The 23097-nt window shown below is 38.5% G+C and overlaps 1 protein-coding gene across 7 annotated transcripts in view; it reads left to right on the top strand.

Annotated features, from left to right (window-relative positions):
* LOC105676680 (agrin-like) overlaps positions 1-23097 on the top strand; it is a 332792-nt gene that overhangs the window by 186501 nt on the left and 123194 nt on the right. For all 7 annotated transcript variants that reach the window (XR_010889146.1, XM_067351411.1, XM_067351410.1 and 4 more), the window contains one exon: positions 18875-19084. Coding sequence is in view for 6 of the 7 variants with exons in the window: in XM_067351411.1 (XP_067207512.1) it covers positions 18875-19084 (210 nt within the window). In the remaining variant the exon portion in view is untranslated. The remainder of the gene's footprint in view (positions 1-18874; positions 19085-23097) is intronic.

Genomic DNA, 23097 nt, shown 5'->3' with positions numbered 1-23097 from the left:
TTTGTACTGTAACGCATTGACCTTCGAACGAGTAGGTTAACAATTTGCTACAATTACACAGGGTGTCCCAGACCTACCGTAACACCCGTTAATGGCCGATTCTTAAAATCATTTGGAGACGAAAATCTTAATATCAAAATCTCGAGGCTGCAATAGTTTTTGAAATGTTTAAAGTTGTCAGAGTCGCGTGCTACATCGCGCATTAAAAATGCCTTCAGATATTACTTTAATTTATCGATATTGATGTAATTTATGCACTATTATTGAAATGACTTTATAAATGTGTTTGGATTTTATTTATAAATTTGTTATTTTTTTAAATATTGATGTTAGAACGCAATACACATCAAACTGTCAAAGTTTTCACATGAAGCGTGTCGAATTCAGGCATCTTCAGTGTGCAACATACCTGAGCGTGCGACTTTTTAACAACCTAATTGGCCAACACTTCTCATTTAAAAACTATTGCAATCTCGACAATTTGGTATTAAGATTTTCGTCTCCAAATGATCTCAAGAATTAATGGGTGTTACGGTAGATCTGGAACACCCTGTATACGTACGCAGACGTGTCGCCCCCGGCGTTTCATTTTATTTGCTTTTCGTATACCTATCGCGATATGGCGAGTTCAGCACGTAATTCCATTCGTGATTTGTGTGTTCTTTCAAATGTCAGGTGGATTACACCAGCATGAATTGACTTTTGTTTGGTAGTGCGTGTAATTAAATATTGGATTCCTTGATATAGCTGATGAAGGAATTCTAATTACAAGACGAAATCTTGAAACGGATTGCGGAATCGCAATTTTAAAAAATAAAATAATTCTTATGTATGAAAAATAGAAAATATATATTTTTCTAGAATATATCTATCAGATTATTATTAAAAACTATTTGTGACATGTGATAAAATATATTATAGCTTTAATAAAGCTTTTACATAATACATTAATGCAAAATACGTACATACACGAGCAGTAAATATATGAAATTTTGATTTGCGCACAAAACATTCATGGAATTTTTAAATAATCTCAGAATAGTTATTTTTCTGACCGCGATACTACACCCTTAAAATAAATTATCGTCGTTTCGTATGACGTCTAAAGTTGAAAATAGCTGGAGGCAAAGTCACGGAAAAGAATCGGACACAATTAGAAATATGACGGCCACACGATAGCGAACGAATAAATATATCATCGTCAGGGAACGGGCGCATATGCCGTGTCGGTGCGGGCCGAAATAGAAATCTCCATCTCTCGCGCCAGCAGTTATCCTATCCATTCTCGTGGAATTCCGCTGGCAGGATATACGAATTACAAGTTAGACTTCGTTAAAATTTCACGGTATGTCAGTGGCAGACTCGTGCGTCGGTGCGGCCCGCCTATAATACAACCAGAACACGGGAGGGGTCGGCGGGAAAGGTTGACGCGCGCGCCATCGGGTACACAAGTCTTCTCTGAAAAATAGATAGGATTCAAAACAGGTCACGGACTTCGCGAAAGCCTTTTTCTTCCCAAGAACGTATACGTGCGCTCTTGATGCCATGTTGCATCTTCGATCAAACTACTGATGCGATTTTTAAAGTGAAAAAGAATTTACTTGATTTTCAAACTTCGTGTTTTGTTTCCAATATTTATTTGTAATTTGTATTATATCAATATTTCTCGAAATATAAATAATTCACATTTGTTTTATACATTTTCTTTTTGTTCTCTTTTTCTAGTTTTTCAAGTATATAAAGAATGTTGTAATATAGCAATTATATTGATAAAAAGAGATTAAGAGATAAATATTATAATAATATAATAAAACACAAGCTATATAACAAGTAAATACAACAGCTATTCTGTTGGCGCGGCGAAGCAATAAATTCATCAATATTAATGAGGCAAACAAATGTGTTAATTTAGTAATATAGCTTTATAGTTCGAAATTAAATATAAATTCATATATGAAGTAAACAAGAAAAAAGTGAAATATAAAAGTAATATTCTAACATTATAATTACCAATATTATAATTCGAGAAAAAATTAGCGAAAGGAATAGAACAAGTGTGGGCAGCCGAGAGAGAAAGGGAGAGATGGCAAAGAGAATCTATAAATATACAAAGATAGAAATCGTACATACATACATAGTGGGTTTTCCAACGGTATCTTGGGACACAATAGGGTTCGTGCATAATGAAGTACCTGGGGTTTCAGTTCAGGCATGGCTTTAGGGTGAGCGGAGGCGAATGAGACGCTTAATTACCTCGGCAAATTAAGTGGAAACAGCCTGATTAGTGGTATCTGTCTGGCTGCTGATGGTATTTCTGGATTCGCAAGTGGTCGCGTTTCACGTCCTTCTGTGTGTACGATCCTTTATAAACTCGGAGGGTATGAGAGAAGCAGACGAGTAGAGAGATCGAAAGAGCAAGGGAGAACGAGAGAGAGACAGAGGGAGGGGGAGAAAAGGGAGGAGGGGAGAAAGAGGGAAACAGGGGGTGAGATGCAACTACGGCCATGCAATTTCGTGGCTGATGCACTTCTCTCGTGTATATATCGCGATATGAATTCCGGCCCGATGCCTCGGCTCAATTTCGCCGAATCTTCTGTGCGAACGCGCGTATGCGCATCCGTGCGTTTTGTTTAATCGCTTGATGTTTCGCGACGGCTGTCACACGTCGATTAACAACCATCGCGATCGAGCAAAGATTGAAGCCTATTTAACATATTAACCCAATGCAATCTGTTCTCTCTTTCGACGTTAACGGATTTGTAATATTTTAAATGGAAAAAAATATGTGCATTTGTGTACCTTTTGTTATTTAATATTTAGAGATTGCCGATAGATCGCAATAGTATCTTAGCAAATCTAGCATTCGAGAATTATTATTAAAGGAAGTATGTTTGCGCGTTCTTTTAGATTTACAACGTAATTTTGTTAACAAATATTAATTCTTTATTTATTAAATAAAATATAAAATATACAGAATGTCCCAGATCAATTTGTCGCCCATAAATAGCAGATTCCTCAGGTTATTTGAAGACAAAAATCTTTATACCAAAATATTGAGGCTACAGTAATTTTTAAATGCAATGTTTAAAATTTACCAATGAGATTGTCAATAATTCTCGCGCTCAGGTTCGTCGCATATTTTATGCGATTTTTATATTCTTACCACAAGAATTCTTAGGAATCTGCCATTGTAATGTATAATTTGTAAAACTTCTTTTATTAATAAACGCTGGCTAAAACTTTTTTTGTCACTGAGGACTAAAACTTTGATAACATGTCAAAGTCATTGAAAGGTCCTTTATTCTTCATTTTTACCAAATCTAATAACTGCTAATATTAAGAATTACAAATCTTTTACTGAATATTTCAGAGTTTCTTTGTGCGCCACATTACAAAATATTTTACAAATAATAGATGACAAATAAATGATTACTTATCCTAAAGTTGCTCTGCGACAAATATGAAAATCGCACGATATTTTAAGCGACACTCTCGACGCGTACTTTGTCATTTGGACAAAATAAAACTCAAATATTCGCACGGAATACAAGTTCAACACTCTCCGCAATAGGTTACGACGGAAAACGATGAGATCGAAAACGGGAAGCAGTAAGGATAGTATTATTGGAGAAGATAACACGCCGATACGAAACAATCTGCCCCGCACAAGTGCTGCCGTGCAAATAATAGGGGGCGAATGAACACATCAAGGACAAAGCGTCGCGTCGATTCCGATTTAGGAGAATGAAGAGAAAAAAACAACACATATACTATGGTATAAGACGCGCGTGCGCGAACAAAAATGTTTTTACCTTTTCCGTTACTTGTTATGGTCGTGGCAGAGTGTTAAACGTATAACCTGTACAAGTTTTACTTTTGTCTTAATGTGACAAAGTACGCGTACATAATGCCGTTTTAAATATCGCGCGATTTTTGTATTCACGTCGCGAACGCGTGTGAATGCCTCGAAGAACTGCAAGAAAGATTGAAAAGAGAAGAAGGTTCAACAAGGACATCGCACGCTAGCAGAGCAACTTTGGAATAAATAATCATTTATTTGTTATCTGTTATTTGCAACATAGTGCGTGTAAAATATTACGTAATGTAACGCACACAGAAACTTTGAAATGTTCAGTAAAAAATGTGCAATTTTTAACATTTATGATTATTAGATTTTTTTAAAATATTTATTATTCTACTTGAGATCATAATTTCTTCAATAAATATACATATGTCATTTACCAGACATTTACATAAAAGATTATGTAAAATATACAACGTGTCAGACTGAGCTATAGCCATTTATAGCAGATTTATGAGGTTTCTCATACAGTAAGGATATCAAATTTAATATACAATGTGCCTGAGCGCATGAATTTTTAATCATTTCACTGGTAAACTCTTTACACTCTGCATTTAAAAATTACTGTAGTCTCGACATTTTGATATAGAGAATTTTGTCTTCAAATAACCTGAGGAATCTATTATTAACGGATGATACGGTTGATCTGGGACACCCTGTATAATTCCATACAATTCGACAAGTACAATTGACAAGTGTGAATTCGAGCGCGATCGATTAATTTACAATATAGCAGTTGGAAAACCTTCACAGATCGGCGACGTCGTTTGAAATTAGTACGCCATCAATATTCCACGCTCCGTTAATGCCGTCGTGTCGATTATTAGCGAGTTAGGTATCCAATTGAATATTCCAGAGCGGCGTAATTACAGTATCCCGTCGGCTGTCAGCCGTTACATAATCCGCGGATGGGCACCCTAGACAGGCTAATTAATTAGGCGTTCCGCGTCTGGATTATAATTCTCAGCGGGCGGCTGGTCCGACCACGCGTTGACATTGACTACTTTTCTTGCCGCGCACCAGCCGAATATGCCACAATGTCATTGATCCTCCACTAATTCGTGATGCGCGTGTAACACACTGCCGTCATTCAACATTCAGCCTCGAAATTAACAGCTTTTCATAAATTAAACTTTCTTTTTTGTCCGATTTAAGTCTATTTTTAGAGATCAAAAAATATATGACTGCGACGCGACATACGTAGGACAAAAAGGCAATTAAGAACCGGAATCAGAGAACATCGGTCAGATATTAAGAAGAGATTCGGATCGTGAATTCGAATAGGACAAAGTGGAAATACTAAAGAATTTTCGTATGATAAAAGATTAATTTTAGAAATGGTTCGTACAAAAAGGCAGAATGCTGGAAGCAGAGCGAACTTTTGTCTGATAGTTACTTGCCGGTTATTAAGAAATTCCCTAGCCTGTGACCATAGACGTAGTAAGAATAGACTGCCCGTTTCCTATCTCTACGCCTAAGCGGCGGGCGTACAAATTTAGAAAGAGAACGCAAAATTTCCCTTTCTCTTTTCAACGATAGCTACTATTGGCTACTATTTACTTACTCCACCCTTTTATCCCTACTACCTTCTTCTGTTACCGCCCCTTTTCTTATGTGTGACAAAGAAAAGGATTCTATTGAAAATTTTCTTACTCTTTCTAAACTCTTGACGCTCTGCGAACGCCATGAGCCATCTATACTTGTCTATGTCTTACTATGTCTATGCCTGTGACACACTGCCCTCCTTTCCTATATTCCCCTCTTCCCCTTCCTTTTTCCTTTCCACCGATTTCTAGTATGGTTCTACGGATTGTTCTTTTTCTAATATCGACAAATACACAAGTGAGAGAAATGACCAAGGCATTGAATTAAATTTTATACGTGAGATTTAACAAGAAGTTTTTAAGGAAATTGACAACATAATTCTTAAGTCGAAAACTTTTAAGTATGACATTCTTCTTACGAAATGTATGCCCAGTAAGAATTGAGGTGCCTATATATTCTTTTTCTCATTTAGAGTTTAAACTTGAATTATTCTTCATTTTGTTTCTAATTCTAACAAGGTTGACGCCTATGGGTTGTGTTATTGTTTAATTGCAATTGACGAATAGGTAGGAAGAAATTTTACGCTTACCGAGAAACAAATAGCGATTTCGACTTTTGTACATATATTTTTACAGTGGCATCTGATAGAGGACATTTTTGTTTCTTCCTTTTTACCGATAGATTGTTAAGTTGCGTGCGTAATTTAAGAAACTAGACGGTTTAGTTTATATAATTCAAATGCAGTTTTCCGAGTCGCGTTAGCTAGATGTTATTTATTGTCGTACACTGAGGAAGGCCAAATACAACGGCTGAAACGTCTGAACAATAATTAATTAATTAATTATAATAATTAATTAATTATTATAATTTATTTAATCAATTATTGATTAAATAAATAACTGAACACGTCAAACTAGCTTCGGCTCTATTAGCTTATTTATGGAAGTTTTTGATTATTAAAAAATATATTATAATTCGAAGTTTGAATAATGAACAAAAATTTTTTTAATTTGATGAAATTGAAAATCGTAAATTATGCATATAATACCTTAACGCAGAACATAGTGTCACCTATAATTGAAAAGTAGTTTTTCTGCGAGCAGCATGGTCAAATTAAGTACGCAAATACTTTTGCGGGAATTCCATTCCTTTAAGATGGATCAAAGCAAGAGAGGTTTGAAATGTCGAAATAAATTGCTCCTTTTCTTTGCGAGAAGCGCGCATCGCGTCGCAGAGACATTTTTCTCGTCGGAAATAAAGTGAACCGAAAGTTCACGGTGTTGTGACGTTTCTTGTTTCTTCGAGCTTCTTAGCCGTGATTGGAAAGCTTTTATCGTTCTTGTTTCCTACTACTTTTTGTGCACTCTTATTATATCTCTGCATATATTTCAAAAATACTTAAGAATACTATCAGAATGAAAAAGAGACCATAATCTTTTCTCCAAAAATAATCTATTTATGCACGAAACTTAACATTTTTAAATAACGCCCAGTGCTTTCAGCGTGGATTATATGCTACTAAAGTTTTTCTTCACTTAATTCCACCAGCAATAACAAGTTTAATAGAATGCAACAAACTATTAATAAACTTCGCGAAAAATATCTAAAATGTAAAAATAGTTGCAAGAAATACGAAACACGTGACACAATTTGTTGGCAAAGCTGCGAAATGATGCTACGAGCGATTTAGGGATGAAGAAGGTCCACCACCCCAATTAACTATAAAGTCGCATATGCGGAATTAGCATTGTAATTGCGAGAGGTGAGGTTGCGGTTAAATCACTCGCACCCCTTGCGCTACCAAGCCGCCACCGCGTAGCGCGGCCATCGTAAAATGCAGGACTGACGTACATGACGACCGATCGACCTGAGTTGACCTACCCTAACCTAGGGAAGCTTGACCTAACCACTACCACAGGGTGGAGGGGGAGGGTAGGGAAGGGAGGGCGTGAAGCTCGATGACCGAGTGGACCATAGATGCTTGAGGGCTTCCACGTGTCGATTTTTGAGGGCTCGTGATTTTTGCGCGATCTATCGGTTTAACATACGAGGCTTTCACATTTTTTTCCTCGAAACGCAACACTTCGACTCTTTTATTATTAGTAATAATATTTAATTTATTCAATCTGTCGTGCTACTTTTTGAATGATGGATAAAATTTATATTTATTTTTACACGAGGATACGTTGATTTTCGAATTAATATTTGATATGAAATGATCAGAGTAAATAGAATTATTTCACTGTCGTTTATTGTTTCACATAAAATATTATATGTTGTTGCGATATAATTAATTCTACTTATATAATTGAATTTCAATTTTAAGTTTATTGCTTGATGGTAAATTATTATACTTATTTTTTATCTTATTATGTAGATTACATTATAATTTACATATCTTCTTCATAACATCACATAAATCTTACGACACACAGTTTTCATAATAATTCACGTAATGATGCACAGTGTCGCAATAACACACATATTATGTGAAAACGGGTCTTTAATTGATGCATTGATCCATGTGTCCTATCTGCAACATTGTTACACGACACGGTCTTGTCGGAAGCAACAACACCTAACCACGCGTAAGGTTTCCCTTAATAATACAACCCGATCTCTCAGAGCCGATTGAATTGGTAATTAGTCGCGTTGCCAAGTTCCTATAACGATCCTTCCATAGCGAGTAATACCAAATTGGACAGAGGCTTCGTTGTATCGTGATGTGTCACATGGATCGTGACAGCCGGGTTAAACTAGACAATCTGGTGCACGTAGATTAGCATTGCAGCATTGCCATTGTTGATTAACTTAAGAAACTTATACATATTTCGGAAGAAATAAATGAAATCGTTTGTAAGTCTCGCATCTATTATTATGCTTCTAGAATTCTGTCTGTTAAATTAATTTTAATTTGCTAAAGAATTTATAATCAGGAACGACCGAAATATATTTTGTTCTTAATTATGCAATTTTGAAGGTAAAGATTTATTTTTTGCAGCTTAATGTATGATTTTTTCATTACTGCTATATTAATACGCACTATAAAAGTCGAAATAATGAAGAAAATTTAATATTTAAGTTTCTAATATAATTTTATGTCAACTATAAAACCAAAAATTCGTACTCCTATTTATAACGCTTAAACTTCGTTCGTTTTTGTGAATCGATACTTTAATAGCGTAGACAGAGACAATACTGCAATAGATGATCAGTTTAAGTAGGAAAATAATTACTAAAATACAATAAGAGTATGATGTCAATTTCTAAGTTTAGTGCTTCTCTTCTTGTGCAAATTTTCTCATCGGGTATTGTTTGATCAATGAAATCGAATTCTTTGAGGTAGAAAGGAGAATGACAAGAATCAAGAAGTTGTGTGTGAAATTAGGATCTGGGAGGGTCTATGAATGCTGCTGGCGATTAAGGAGTGAGAAGTCAGGGGGGGGGGGGATAATTAGTTGGTAAGCTTCTTCTGTCGGCGCGCTATGAAGGAAATAAAAGGGTATAGACCTGCCTTTGCGCGTGCAATTTGCGATCGTTTATTTACTTGGTACTACTTCGTGGCTATATATTCAGCCAGTTTAAGCGTTTGAGTGCTATTAATTGGGTTACATTCTCTCATATTCAAACCCAACTATTTTACCCACTGCTACTTCATTCTCTGCGGTTTCAAATTTGAACGGGCTGATCATAGCTACATTTTGTTTACCTTGAATCATGAAAGACACAACCACATTGAACGATTTCCTAATAAGCAAATTTACTGAAATTATTTTAATTGTGTAGAAGTTTGTAATTCTTTATTTGCAATCTATTCTTTATAGACTAGAATTTACATCTCCAATTCTCTGGAACTATAAATTATTAAAATTTTGCAATATGGATAGCAATATAAATGACAAAGCAAGTTATAAATTCATCTATTTTTTTTAATAATCTACAGATTTAACGATCATGTGAATTTATGAGTCTATATCTTGTAAAGTGGAATATAGGACTTTATTATGAATAATGAATAAATGTAGGTTGTTATTTGTTTTCGTCTTGAGCATAGAAAAGTTTCCGCGAATGAAGCAGAAGTTATCCTCGTACAAAATGAGTTAAGTAAAACAAATGAATAGAAAGGGTAAGTATAATTAATTCATCGAAACTGGGCATTATTTCATAATAATGACAATTGTTGTTGCATAATCGACATTTTGAATGAACAGTGTGCAGAGTGGACTAATTAGTGGCATGTGCATAAATTATTCTGGCAATTATCAATTAATCGTTTGCATTTAATGATAACAATTAATTAATTATTAATGATAGCAGATGGCTCATTTTGTAGTAATTAAACAGTACGATACCTTGCGCATTTATTTACTTAAATACTTGTATATTCTATTATTCTGCTTACCATTGAAAAGCACAGATTTGTGTAATTAATAAAGATCTAGCTGAAAAGTTCTAGCTTTAAAAAAGATTATTAGGAACAATTGGAAAAATAAATTGTAACAATTAAAAGGCAGATGAAAGCATAATTTTGAAAAAAAAAAAACATTTATGATCAAACTTCGTGATCACATAAATGACAATTATTGCAAGCACGCAAATTATTATTTCACATAGTTTTAGCCAGAAATGTGATCTTAAATATGCACTGCTACATTTTACGTTTAAATCATACATAACTGCCATGCATATAATATACATAATTAAAAATGCGAACATCGTTACGCTCATGGGGACTAATCAAAGCTTACGCTTTATAATTGCATGCAGGAAACTCTAATTATGAAACGCGTGCTTAGTGCTGGAGAGAGTTTCAACGATCGGATAATAATCGTCTTAATTAATGAATTGAGAATAGAGGAGATACTCTCCGTATATTCGACCGGCGTCTTGTAATCCGTTCAATCAATTACAAAATCACGGCTTTTTACTCGACGAAATTTATCCTAAATATACTCAAAGCACGTTGTGAATAAATTTGTAATTCCGTTGAAGTGAAGCAGCTTAAAAAGTTCAAATATTTTACTGCAAAAATTAAAAGATATTTAGAAATTTAAAGAGAGATACTCGGATTACTACGAGAGAAAGAAGCCTCCAATTAAAGAGTTAATTAAATGAAGCGTGATGCACACGTCTACGCTTTGGTGTAGATTCTCAGCTCCCCCCTCTCTCTTCCCCCCCCCTCTCTCTCTCTCTCTCTCTCCGGCAGCTTCCAATTTCGCAACATCGGCGCTATACAGCTCATCTGACGCGTCTCTCGATACACCCGCGTCATGATGTCAAAATGTAATTTACAGCCCTTTACAAGCCGCGGAGAAGCCCGGTCCTCTTCTACATTTACGAGGAAACTCGTCCCGTTTGACAACACGCCCTACGCTGGAGACGGCGAGAAGTCAGACACGAAATCGATAGACTCGCGCATTTATATCCCCCCTCGATAACGGCGCCGGTATGACTGACCGCTGCGCTTTCACGAAGCTTCTAAGCTTTTTGTCACCCGACACCGAAGGCAATGACCGGAGGGGGGGTGGAGTGGGAGGGGAGAAAGGGACTTGTTGACGGATTACACGCGAGAAGTATTAATAATATTCGCCCGCGTCCAGTTTCCGTTCTGCATACAAAAATCGCAGAGGGGGCCCGCTTTCTTCCTCGTCGAAATGTCGACTTCTCGCGCGACACCGCCGTCGATATCGACGATCGTCCGCATCTTTCCCCGCTACCCCCCCCCCCTCTCCTCCTCCCTTCGCCTCACGGTAGGAAAAATCTGAGAATCCGAATGCGGGCGGACGGCGAGTCATCGCTTAAAATGAAACCGTTCCGAGAAAAATTCGCCGTATTCGATATATCCCTCGCCCGCTCATATATGCGGCACGCCTTTCAATATTTCGCGACGGCAGATATTTTATTGCGCATCGATGGGGCCTGGATATTTGTGGATATATTAAAGCATCGTTTCTGAATAACACGTCTCGGCAGTCGCGCGTCCCTTTCGAGCGCGAATATCCGAAGAGGACGGAGTTTCTTTTTAATGTCAGAATTTCGACACTTCGAATCGTTGATTGATAAGAACTGAAGAACGCTTAATGATAATTTAATCGGATCGATATCAATGACTGATAATGTGTTAACTTCTATTCGTTATCACGAACGGTCAAGCACGATAATCTCGATTTCAAGAGTCTCTGGACGTCTAGTCTCGGCGCTGTTATCTTTTCCTTATCGCGATGCGTTTCCGAACACGTTACGAATGCACCGGCGCGGTTAAAACGATCGTAAACGACTACCACTCAAGTTGGCCGTATAGATAATGACTAAAGTTAAGGGCATCAATTGCGGAACGAACCTATTTCCGCCTGTACTTTCAGCCTACAAATTCTGCACATTGTTTCGGCTTTGGAAAAGCGTCGAATATAATGTACTAATTACGCGCAAAAATTTATTAGAAAAATATCGAAAAATGAGTAATTGAAGAGAGCTTGTTTTATTTTTGGAAAATATTTCTTTTTTCCGCACTTGTTTTATGCTGCAAATCCGACATGCGTATGTACATATTTTTCTAATCTCGATAATGAGTCACCCAAAAGGTAAAGCATTGTTGAACTTTGTTAATTGTATAATTGTATAATAAATATATATTATTTTGCGCCAAAGATTGGACATTCCGATTTGACTCCAAAGTTTCATCGCAAGATAACTTTTTCTTTCGTCTTGCATAAATCATTGCGCTCGTCTTTGCACATATAAAAGTGTTGAATAATAAGGAAACTATTATTGACTCTTCAATGCTCACTACGTTTTTATCTGCATATCAACCGCATGCTCGCGCTTATGAAATTTGCAATTCTGAATGAGTGAAATTTAGCGACGGGCTCCGAACGGTTGAATCGCTATCGTGAAAGGCAAAATTTGTGGCAGTTTTATCTGGTTCAACGTGAACATATAACGCTACATTCGATCGTCACTGTAAATAACACGTCACAATAAATGCCACAATTGCTCATAGCATAGCCATGAATTAAGCACAATTGTTCGACGATATGACGTTTGAAAGAAATGCGTCATTATCGTTACGCGCATACGAATAAATATAACGTATAGAATAAAACAGCGTGCGTGTAACAACGACAGATATTTGTTAAGACATTAACGACTAAAAATTTATGGTTAACGGCTTTTTTGATAAAAAATTTTGTTCAATAGAACGTTCTTTTTCCAAATACAATTGTGCAAAATTTAATTGCCATTGAATAAGTATTATTACATTAAAGTTCGCTGCTTTTTCTCCCTTAAACAGAAATTAATTCCATATTCATCGGGAAAGTCGTATTCTCGAAAAGACGAAACAATAGTTCTCGTGGAAACAAACGGCGAATAACTCGAAACGAGTAAATCAGCCGCGCGGCGAAGGAGCGAAATTCACATTGCTGGTTTTTGCTTTCGGTCGGCCGGAACTCATGATGTAACGTTCGGCGGGCGCGCAGCGGCACGGCTGTAAATAACACGTAACAATAAATGCCGCGATTTCTCGCGCCGATTAGAGCGAAACGAGGCACCGGCGTGGTGCGGTTCGGAATCTCGGTGCAAGAAACGCCGAAGTGTTAAGTGTACGCGGGCGCCGCGGGGATCGAGTAGCCCGGGTTGTTGACCCCACCTCCTACCGCCGCCGCCAACACTCGGCGGCTGACTACAGACGGCGGGTTACTACTTAATGCACGTGGACCTGTTTACCGTAACGCGCGGCAAAGTGCGCCACTTCGCCCCGCCGTTATAAACTACGTGAAATACGGTATGCGCGCCGAGGCGATTGCATCGGCGTGTAGGACAAGAAAGGGGCTAACCTCATTTCGACGGATATCTACGGTCAGAAGAAGCGATCTCGCAACAGCGATAAGCGCGCGCGTCTGCGCACAACCCTCGGAGCTTGCGATAGTCGACGGCGGGCGAATCGAAGAGGGCCGTCAATACGCGGAAAATATGCGACGCGTAAAAGAGCGTTGTAAAAAGTATGAGAAAGGGCGCTTTAGGGCCGAAAGTAATGAGGGGGGAAAATATTCAATACAAGTTAATATATAATATATATTATTTTAAATTTCAGGTGAATTTTCTACGACAAATTGTAGCTTCGAGAGAAATCTTTTTATTTGCGTTTGCAGTAGCTGGTTATGATAATGAAATGAAACTGTCGCAAATTAGATTGCAATCTTGAAAATTAAGGGATCGAAAATTTCAATGCAAACAATCCTCGTTTTAACTTTCCGTTAAAACGCACAGACGCGAAGAAGAAAAGAAAAAATGTATTACGAACTGTAAAGTCTCGAAAAATTCTGCACGCGGTGTTTCCATTACAGTGCAGATACCGCATCGAGCTACCGCGCCCGATTGTGTTACTTTCATAAATGCAGTCATTATTATGCCTCGCACAGAGTTCATTTCTACGTGCACGTATTTTAAGACTCTGTATCTCGGCGTGACAAGCAAATTTGTTAACAGCGCTCGCGAACGCGAGTTGATTAATCACGCCGACTAATCAGATTCGTAGACACTCGCTCGATAAAATTAATCGAGGAACCAAAATTCGACGTGGATTCAACACCGACGAGCCGGCTCGGCGATCCAGTACGGCGAAATCTCGCCCCGCGATAAGGACCTCTTCGCTTCAATTTCATATTGTCCTGACCCAAAGGACGCGATGAAAACGCGAGGGCGGTTAATTAATTATACCGACGATCCGATCACGCGGTAAATGAAGCGAGACATTAATCACGGGTCGCGGCCGGACATCGTGGCGTTTGCAACGTGTTCATATCGCGGGGCCGACGTTTCCGCCGTTCGCAGAAAAGAGTTTCATTCGCGCCGCAATTAAGCTTGCGATCCGTCTTCGTCGTCTCGCTGAACTGGCAACCGGGATTAATTACTTGCAACCGGCATTTTATTCCGGAAAAGATGTGACGTGCGCGCCGACTTTCTTCTCACAGTCCTCCCCTCATTCGCATCAATTGACCGGGAAAAAACAGAGATATCTCTGTTTCTGTTGTCATGCGAGCACATCACAAGTGCATCGCTCGCAAAAACCCGTTATTATTACAAGAGAGTACGCGACAGGGGGATAAAAAATTCACAGCCGTTTAAGATTGCGTTGATTGACTTTCTGATTTTAACAAGCTCCAGGTATTTCATAAAAATTTATAAGACAGTTGATCAGCCGCAATAACCTGTTCAACAATTCTAATAATTTTGAAAATTATAGTCGAGTTTTTATTATAATTATTTTTTTATTCGTTTATCTGTTTCATTTCGGTGCATTAATACACTATTTCAACATTATTATACAGCCGAGTTTAGGCGGATAACATAAAATTGACGATTACAAAAGATATATTTTTTATTTTGAATGCGATATTTTCGTATTTCCCAGATTTATTATGAAATTATGATTTTGTTATGAAGGTTTTATGAAGGCTTTATTACATATATTTATAACATGTGTGCGTGTGCTTCTGTAATGATAAAGATACATACGCAAGTGCATCCTGATGCGATAAAAATTTTACTTTAAAAAATAGATAACAAAAAAAATTTTTAAATGGCGATTTTATCCGTCAAACAAGTTGAGATCGTATTGCGAACGTAATCGAGGCAAAATAATCTATGCGACGGACTTCAAAATTTAAAATAAATACGATTTTTATTTGCAGAATTTATACATATTGTTTTATTATTGATGCTTTCTTCAAATGGTTAAATTTCAAGAATAGCTATGATAAATTACATTCGACAGGATGCGAGAGAGTATTTTTTGTTGTTATAATTAACGATAAATTGTTGTTTGATAACTCACATCTCTCTCTCTCTCTTTACGCAATAATTTTGATTAATCAAAATTTTTGGTTGCGATATAATTATGGTAAATGTAATATAATATATATGAAACATTTTGCAAAAAGGACTTGAAATCAAAATATATATATATATTTTTTTCTTTTTTACGTCGAATAAACTTTTATGTTCTCAATTTTATTTGAAAAATATTATACGTTATTTTGCTGGCTGCGAGAGAAATTTACTGAACCGTAATAATGTGCAATATTTTATATTGGACATTAAATTAAATTACTGCTTTAATTTAAAATATAATAAAAATTAGTTTTGAATTTCTGTAGCTAAATATTATTTATTTTTATATTGAAATTTTTCTTCATCATCACTGACACATTCCGATTGCATTCTTTAAAAATCGTAATTAGCCCGATCACTGTACAACAAACATTAATTGCTAATCTTTCGCGGATAAAATTGCCTGCTCCAACGTAAACCGTATGTCGATCATACGTAAACGGGGACAGTCGGATGATAGACCTTATTTGCGTACGTCGTAAAAAAGAAAAAAAATGGAGATATACGCAACCAGAACATATCATAAGTGAAATTGATATGCGAGATAACGTAGATAGCTCACGAATATTCAGACTTGAGCCGACATTTCTTTTAACAGCATATTAGCTGTTTATGCTGTTAATAGCATATTTTTAATTGCTCACAATCATGCATTTTTTAGACGTTTATCCGAGAAAAATAAAAATAAACTGCGCATTAACAAATATCTAACTTTTAAAAGATAAAAATATCTCCGAAAATTTGAAGTGTTTCTTATAAAAGCGTATACAGTCTCTTAATCGTATAATATATTGTTACATTTTTTTATAAGAAAGAGAATTTTTTTAAGTAATAACACGTTTCATAGACATTTTTATCAATTATAAACGAACTTTCTCTTATCTAAAAGTGGTTGAAAGACTTTTCGAGATATACGTGACAATTAATTCCGTGCTATCTCACATTGAAAGTTCACAAATGCGTAATTTGCGAAAATTCACGCTGGCTAAACCGGTCAAGTCGCGAGTAACAACCCATCACACTTTACACATTGCGGGGAAATAATCATGTCGCGTGTCACATCCGAGCCCGCGTCCTTTCGCTTTGACAACAGCGCAAGGATCACACAAATGGCGCTGTCGCCGACCGCCAAAAGTCACACCTGCACTGTGCGGCGAAATATTTTGGCGTGACTCGCTGTAAACAATAGACAGCGGAAACGACGATATCATCGAAACGGATATAATTCTGTTGGAACAAATCGAGAGTCACACGCGTGCTATATAGAGTCGGGCTGCAAAGCGTATTTCAGTCTGTCTGCAAAATCAAAAATTTGGCTCGGAGGTACGTCGATTAAAACTGACAATGGACTGGTACTATCGAGCGGAAGAAAAAGGGGGTAAAAATTCCTGTTGTCGCAATTCGCGATAACGTAGAGTCCTCAAATTATTTTTACATATATTTTTAATATTCAAAAGTATCGTACACGTATTCCAGCTACGAGATCTTTCGTCGAATTGAACTTTGGCGAAAGTTTCATTTGACTTTTTCTGTGTTAAATTTTAATATTGAATATTTTTGCAACTGAAGATCAATTGTTACAAATTTCAATTATGCATAGAATTTTTTATTAAGGATAGCGAAATGTTGGAAAAACATTCGCTAGATCTGCGTTATTTGAAAAGGAAACGAGAAGGATATGTTACCGTTCGAATGTTCGTTCTTTTGAAGGACGTTTCGAAAGAAACTCAGGTAAAACGTGTAAATGGAAAAAAAAGGGACTCTAACGAGAGGCGATTTCCGACGAAAAAATTCGCGAATCGTCGAAGATTCGCAGAACCGGAAACGGTATTCCCCGTAGCCGCTTCCGTTGAGTCGCAAAAAGGATTGGAGCGGGAACGGTTTTACGAAAAACGGCTCTTTATCGCTTTCTTCAGCCGCGGCACACGGATGACGTCGTTCGGCGACCGTTTCATGCGGAATGGTTGAAAAATAGAGAAGTATAGCGAAGGGACGCAGGAAGAAAACTATCTTCTTTCCGTTCCGCGCGGCCATCGCGAAAGGAACTATTGAACCGGCTGGCGCGCAAGTTTAGCGATCTTTTCGTTGAGGATCAACTCGTTCGCTATATTAATGATTGCGCGGCACGGATTATCCATTGGGATTTCTTTCCCTACACGGGTCCATCTTCTGCGAACAAACTTTTCTGTAAAATTGATTGCGTTTACACGAGTCGAAAAGACGCCGTCGGACAGACGAGGCAGAAAAATGGGGGTCCAGCCGGCTTGAACGATAGTTAAACTTAATTCAATACAACGCAATTTTCGAAGCATTTATATATCGCTATATTACGTTTAATGTAAAAAATGAAGCGAAAAATTTCAGGAGGGAGTAAGAGTCCCTCAAGATTTAGACGGTGTGAAGAAAATGAGACCGGAAGAATTTATTCGTTCTCGCGAGACCCGCGGTTACTAATTATTTTTACGGAGTAACTGGCGCAGTAATTGGCGTTTTCCCATTGGACGGTTGGTTCCTGACGGTTCTGCTGGGGGGAAAAAAAATGTGAACTGTCGTGCGGTGTTGCGTGTTACAACGAAACCGACACAGCGTTGTTGAAACTCGCTTGCGAGCGACGCAGTACGTAAGCGAACTGGTCTTTATTCGCGTAGCACTGCGAACATCGCGATAAATGGAAACTGCTCGGCCGTAAAACCTTTTATCAGCGGGGAATTTTATTCTTTCGCTTTCGCGATTTCTTACCGTTCGACTTAACGCTCGGCTGGCTCTCCATTTTCTTTTCGCGCAGTTTAAATGACAAAAAAATGTACTCGGCCAGAATTGGTAATTAACAACGTACGGCAGCGGGACATAACGCTTTTCAGCGATATCAAGCGCCGTTTACGATTTATTCAAAGGCCGCCATTGTCCGAAAGTTGTTGTCTATTGTTGCCTTCAGCCGCGAAACACTCTGTAAAGTCGATTAAATAGCAGCCATTTAGACTTCGAAGGATTAAGGGTGCGAACTCGGAAACCATTTTTAACCGAGAGTAAAAAGTAGACTGATTACCATAATAATATCATTTGACGCCTTCATCGGAGCTTTTGTGCGAAAACGTGAAGAAAGAAGATTGGCTTTCTTGGCTCGCATTGTGTGTGTGTGTGTGTATAATTTGTAAAAAAAAATCATTTATTATTGTACATCTTAAAAGTAATGGTATAAAAATGTTTGGGGAAAAGTTTTAAAGAAATTAAGACAACGCAAAACGTCCGACAATTACTATCTGCTATCACTTATTAATTTTCAACTAAAATATTGTAACAAGTGAGCTTTGAAATTAAACTTCCGCTAAACTCAAACACACTGAAATTTAACAATCTATATGGAATTTCTTCTTTAGAAATTAATCTAGGATTATCTTCAAATTATTAGTGATATCATTCATTTGCTAAAAAAATAATCATCAAATAAAGCGATAATATTCATGCATTTATTGATGATAAAATTGATCATCGATTGAACTCGATCGAAATGCTTTGAGACGTAGCCAGCGATGGATTAAAAATAAATAATACGTGCTTTTTTCTTTCTTGTTTCAGAGCCCTGCGAGAAAACCTACTGCGCTTACGGCGCTACGTGCGTCGTATCCGAAGCCGGCAAGGCTCAGTGTCAGTGCCCCGTGAATTGTCCTTTGACTTCCAATCCCGTCTGCGGCACCGACGATGTGACCTACACGAACTACTGTCACCTGCAGGAGGCCAACTGTAATAAGAGAATAAACACCAGAGTGAAGAATCAGGGCGCATGCCGTGAGTGCTATTGCTATTTTTTTACACATATCCGTTCAGAAAAGTGGCGTCGCTTGAAAAGATGAGGTTAGAATCTCCCTAACATATATTGAACGAGTGAAACAAGTATTCAATTTAATTTATGACTCATACAGCTCTCTCGCACAAACTTCCACGTTGAAAAAGGGATTTTATTCCTTCCTCGTTTATATTAAAGGAATAATTTATTTTTATTAATGCTCTTTTTTTCCTATTTGTAAGAAAAATACAAGATACAAATTTCTCATGCGATATTGTCGTAACGATATCGTTTTTCTGAACGTTTTCAAATGTCATGGTATATTATTCACTTGAATATTGCCTGCCAAGAGAACCAAGGCAGCTTTCAACGCGTCGCGTTTCGATATGCATGACAATCGAAAAGGATTCTCAAGAATATAAACAAAGTTATTTTAAATTTGACACATGTCGATTTCCCGTAAAAATTCAATTTTACCGATTAGTTGTCCTCACTTTCGAACCGCTCTCGATATTCGATTCCGAGTGCGTGTAAAAAAAACGATAAACTCTTAAAAGTTTTGGATGACAACACTTGGAAAAATACACGGCTAAAATATACACACATCCAGTTAATTACATAACCTAGTGTTATCGAAAAATCTATCGCGTAATACACTAGACAGTCGTGATCCTTTACAAAGTGAGGCGCAAAAATAGTAATGGAAGATTAATGTTGTCAATTTAACGTCACGCGGAAGGTTTTAAGATAAGTTGCTTATCGCGAAGCCCATTACGCCCCGCATTACTCATCCAGAGTTAAGCGGTGACAAAGCCAAGCTAAAACTTTCAAGCCCGACTTCTTCGGATCCATCGTAGGTCGCGGTGCTGGCAGCCTTTTAAACTTTAATTTGCCCAACATGCTCGCCCAAGTGCTTCCCGATCCTCAAGATCCTTCTCCAGGACCCGAGCGAAATATCTCAGAACTAAACGCGAGGTAGTTTGGCAAAAAATCGGCCGGATACTCGGACGAGAGAGAAGCGCGCGCGTATGTGAAAGCCACAGGGAGACAAGACTCCGTATACCTAGAAACGTACTTTATCACTCTCTACTCTCTTTTTGCCCGTCTATCCCGCGGGATTCCGGGCTACCATGAATTAACCAGCATCCGATACGCGATTTTTGCTCCCGGCTCCGCCTCGATCCCGCACGGCGCTGCGCGCTGATTCTCAAAACGATCTTTTATTCAGGACGGGGCCGCACGCACGCGCTCTTGTCGGGCGTCTCCGTCTTCCCCGCCCGCGTGTTGCATATATCGCGGCGCTCCTTTTGAACATCCGCGGCAAAGAAACACTTCATGCCGGGTGTTACGCAAATGGAATGCGTTTCTCCCGCGCTTCTGTGCGACCCGCTCCATGGAAATTACGGCGATAATGCGCGGCAGCGACTCCGCTCATGCAAATTCTTTCGCCGTCCTCGCAGTTGCGGGACTCGGTGAGAGGATAATTTTGAGAGCGAGTAAGATGCGCGATACAATCAGAGAATGCACAGAAGTTGTGTTGCTTTGATCTCGCGAATTCGCGCCGGAATAAACGATCACTGCCGCGCCTCGCGCGTCAAGTGTTAATTTCGGCGTCTGATATTAAACATACGTGGATGAAGCGAAGGCTCGGAAAATAATGGCTTGGAATTTTAATTTTTTGGGAGCTACGGTTTCTCAAACTTTATGATCTTGATTAATTGTCGACATCGCTCTACGAACCCCGCCGACGTAAATCCCCTTTGAAAACGTCATACAAAGACCCTATTTTCCGCGTCATTGTCTTCGTCCTCGCGGACGAGCGCCGCCTCAAGTTCCTCGCAGGCGGATGATTCAGCCGTTTTGTGAGTTCTACTTAACACTCTCGCACATCCTTGCACAAGCCTCGGCTCCAATTAATCGCGCCGTGTCTGAGAGATCGGACAATGCGAGCGCGTAAGGTCGTGAAAGCTCAAGTGTCCGTCCGGCATTAAAAGGACGTGCGAAGGTCGTGAAAGCGTCCGTCCGACCAAGCGCAAGATACTCGCCTACGTTTTAAACGTCTCTAAATTCCACTTTGTTGCTCCGTTACGCACTATTGCGAATTTAAAGGTTTACTGCGACAATCTATTCAGTTGTCGCGCAATACGTTAGATAATTTACGAGGCTAAACGAGAGAAAGAGAGAGAGAGAGAGAGAGAGAGAGAGAGAGAGAGAGAGAGAGAGAGAGAGAGAGAGAGAGAGAGACAAAAGCGGGACGTGACGATACAAGAAGGACGCTGTTCACAAGAAGAACGAAAAATATCATTCAGAAATGAAAGAAAAATAAAAAACACGAGGTAGCTTAGTCGCTTCTAGGTCTACGAAAACGTATGTGTTCGTCACGTCCTCCTCTCTGCATTCGCTCTCTTCTCGCATTATTCTGCTTTGTGCGCTCGCCTTCTCTCCTTCTCTCTTTCTCCATTTGATCTCTTCCGCTCCTATTTCACACGCGACATATATAGAACATTTCTTATTCGTGCCGTCGCCATCCAACCTCCACGGCGGCAGTCATCCTACAAGCAACACGGCACGTAAATTATTATGCGAACAAACAATGCGAAACGAGCGTTCCAACGTCCCATAAAACAGCGCGAATCCCAAGCGATTTTCGTGCGCGTCGTGGCTCAGCGTCCCTCTCGAACAACTTCCGCTTCCTTGCTGTTGTTCTTTCGTTTACAATCCCTCTTATAGCAAGAGATCATATTCACGAATTCGTTAGCGTGGATTATTACTGCGATCATTCTTTCCGTTATTTTTTGTTTCTTCAATATACATTCATCGTGTAAGATATTTTTGCTTCTAATGTTAATGTTAATGAAAACTAAATGGAATCCAAAATTTGCAATCGAATTGTTATTTCAACTTCTAGAAATTTTAATTCATTATGCAGGGTTAAATAATTATTTTAATACATTTGAAAATTTATGGCGATATGCATATTTGAATTTGTTGTCAGCTTAATATTTTCTAAAATCCGTCAAAAATATTAATGCGCGGATCGAAATTTGTAATATCGCCGAGGAGAATTAATACCAACCTCGTGATAAGAAAATTATATATGTACCAGATTTTCTTGCTCGTGTACTTTATTCAGATTTGTGCAATATTTTATGGTTGTTCCGCAACAGTAAAAATCCTGTATACTCGTCATTAATCAGTTCATCTGATCACAGACAACACGAAGGGAGCGGGTGACAAAAGTGGGCGAGCAGATGAAGGAGCGCGGAGGCAGAATGAATGATAAGCGCCGTCTTAAGCGAGCTTCCGTCCCTTCGTACTTTTGCCGACTGAAGGAATAGAAAGCTCCACCTCTCTCTCGCACGCGCGCGCGCGCGCTGAGCTTTATCTGCTTACTTCAGACGCTGCGCGACGTGCTCTTCGTTGCTTAGTCTATATTCACGATAGCGGAGTCTATAATTTAGTCGGTGCAGGATCCGATCTCCAAAGGGATCAAGGCGACGCCTTATATAATTCAATTCGCATGGAAATAGCGATAGCACCGGCTGTAAAATGAATAAATTATGCATCTTTGATGCTGGATGTCGAGACTATCGCGATTTAAACGGCGGTGTTTTATGCATTCGCGGAATTTTGTTAATACTTCATAACAGATTTATATTATTCCCAGATTTCGTAATTGTTTATTCAAAATATTCGCTGGCGCGGCTCGCGAGAACCTGCGCTTTGGCGCTTTCGAGATGTAAAAATCGTGCCATTTACAAAGTCTGATGTTTCATCTCGTCAGTATGAGAGACAGTAGCTGTAATTCAGTCGCTGTAAAGCCCATAGACCATCCTCACGCTGGGAGGAAACGAAGAGATCGGAAAGCTGTCCACTATAATTCAATCAGACGCTGAGATACGCGACGTTTCGGGATCGAATGCGAGTGAAGCCTCGAGCTTTAATACTCGTCACTTAGTATTAGCGATAAGAAGTGCGAAGAATTGCTTCATGAGATTGTTAGCTTCGAGAAATG

The sequence above is a fragment of the Linepithema humile genome, chromosome 3 (genome assembly GCF_040581485.1).
Source record: "Linepithema humile isolate Giens D197 chromosome 3, Lhum_UNIL_v1.0, whole genome shotgun sequence".
Classification (NCBI taxonomy): Eukaryota; Metazoa; Arthropoda; class Insecta; order Hymenoptera; family Formicidae; genus Linepithema; species Linepithema humile.
The sequence above is the reverse complement of the archived record's forward strand: the minus strand, read 5'-3'. Positions and strand labels throughout refer to the sequence as shown.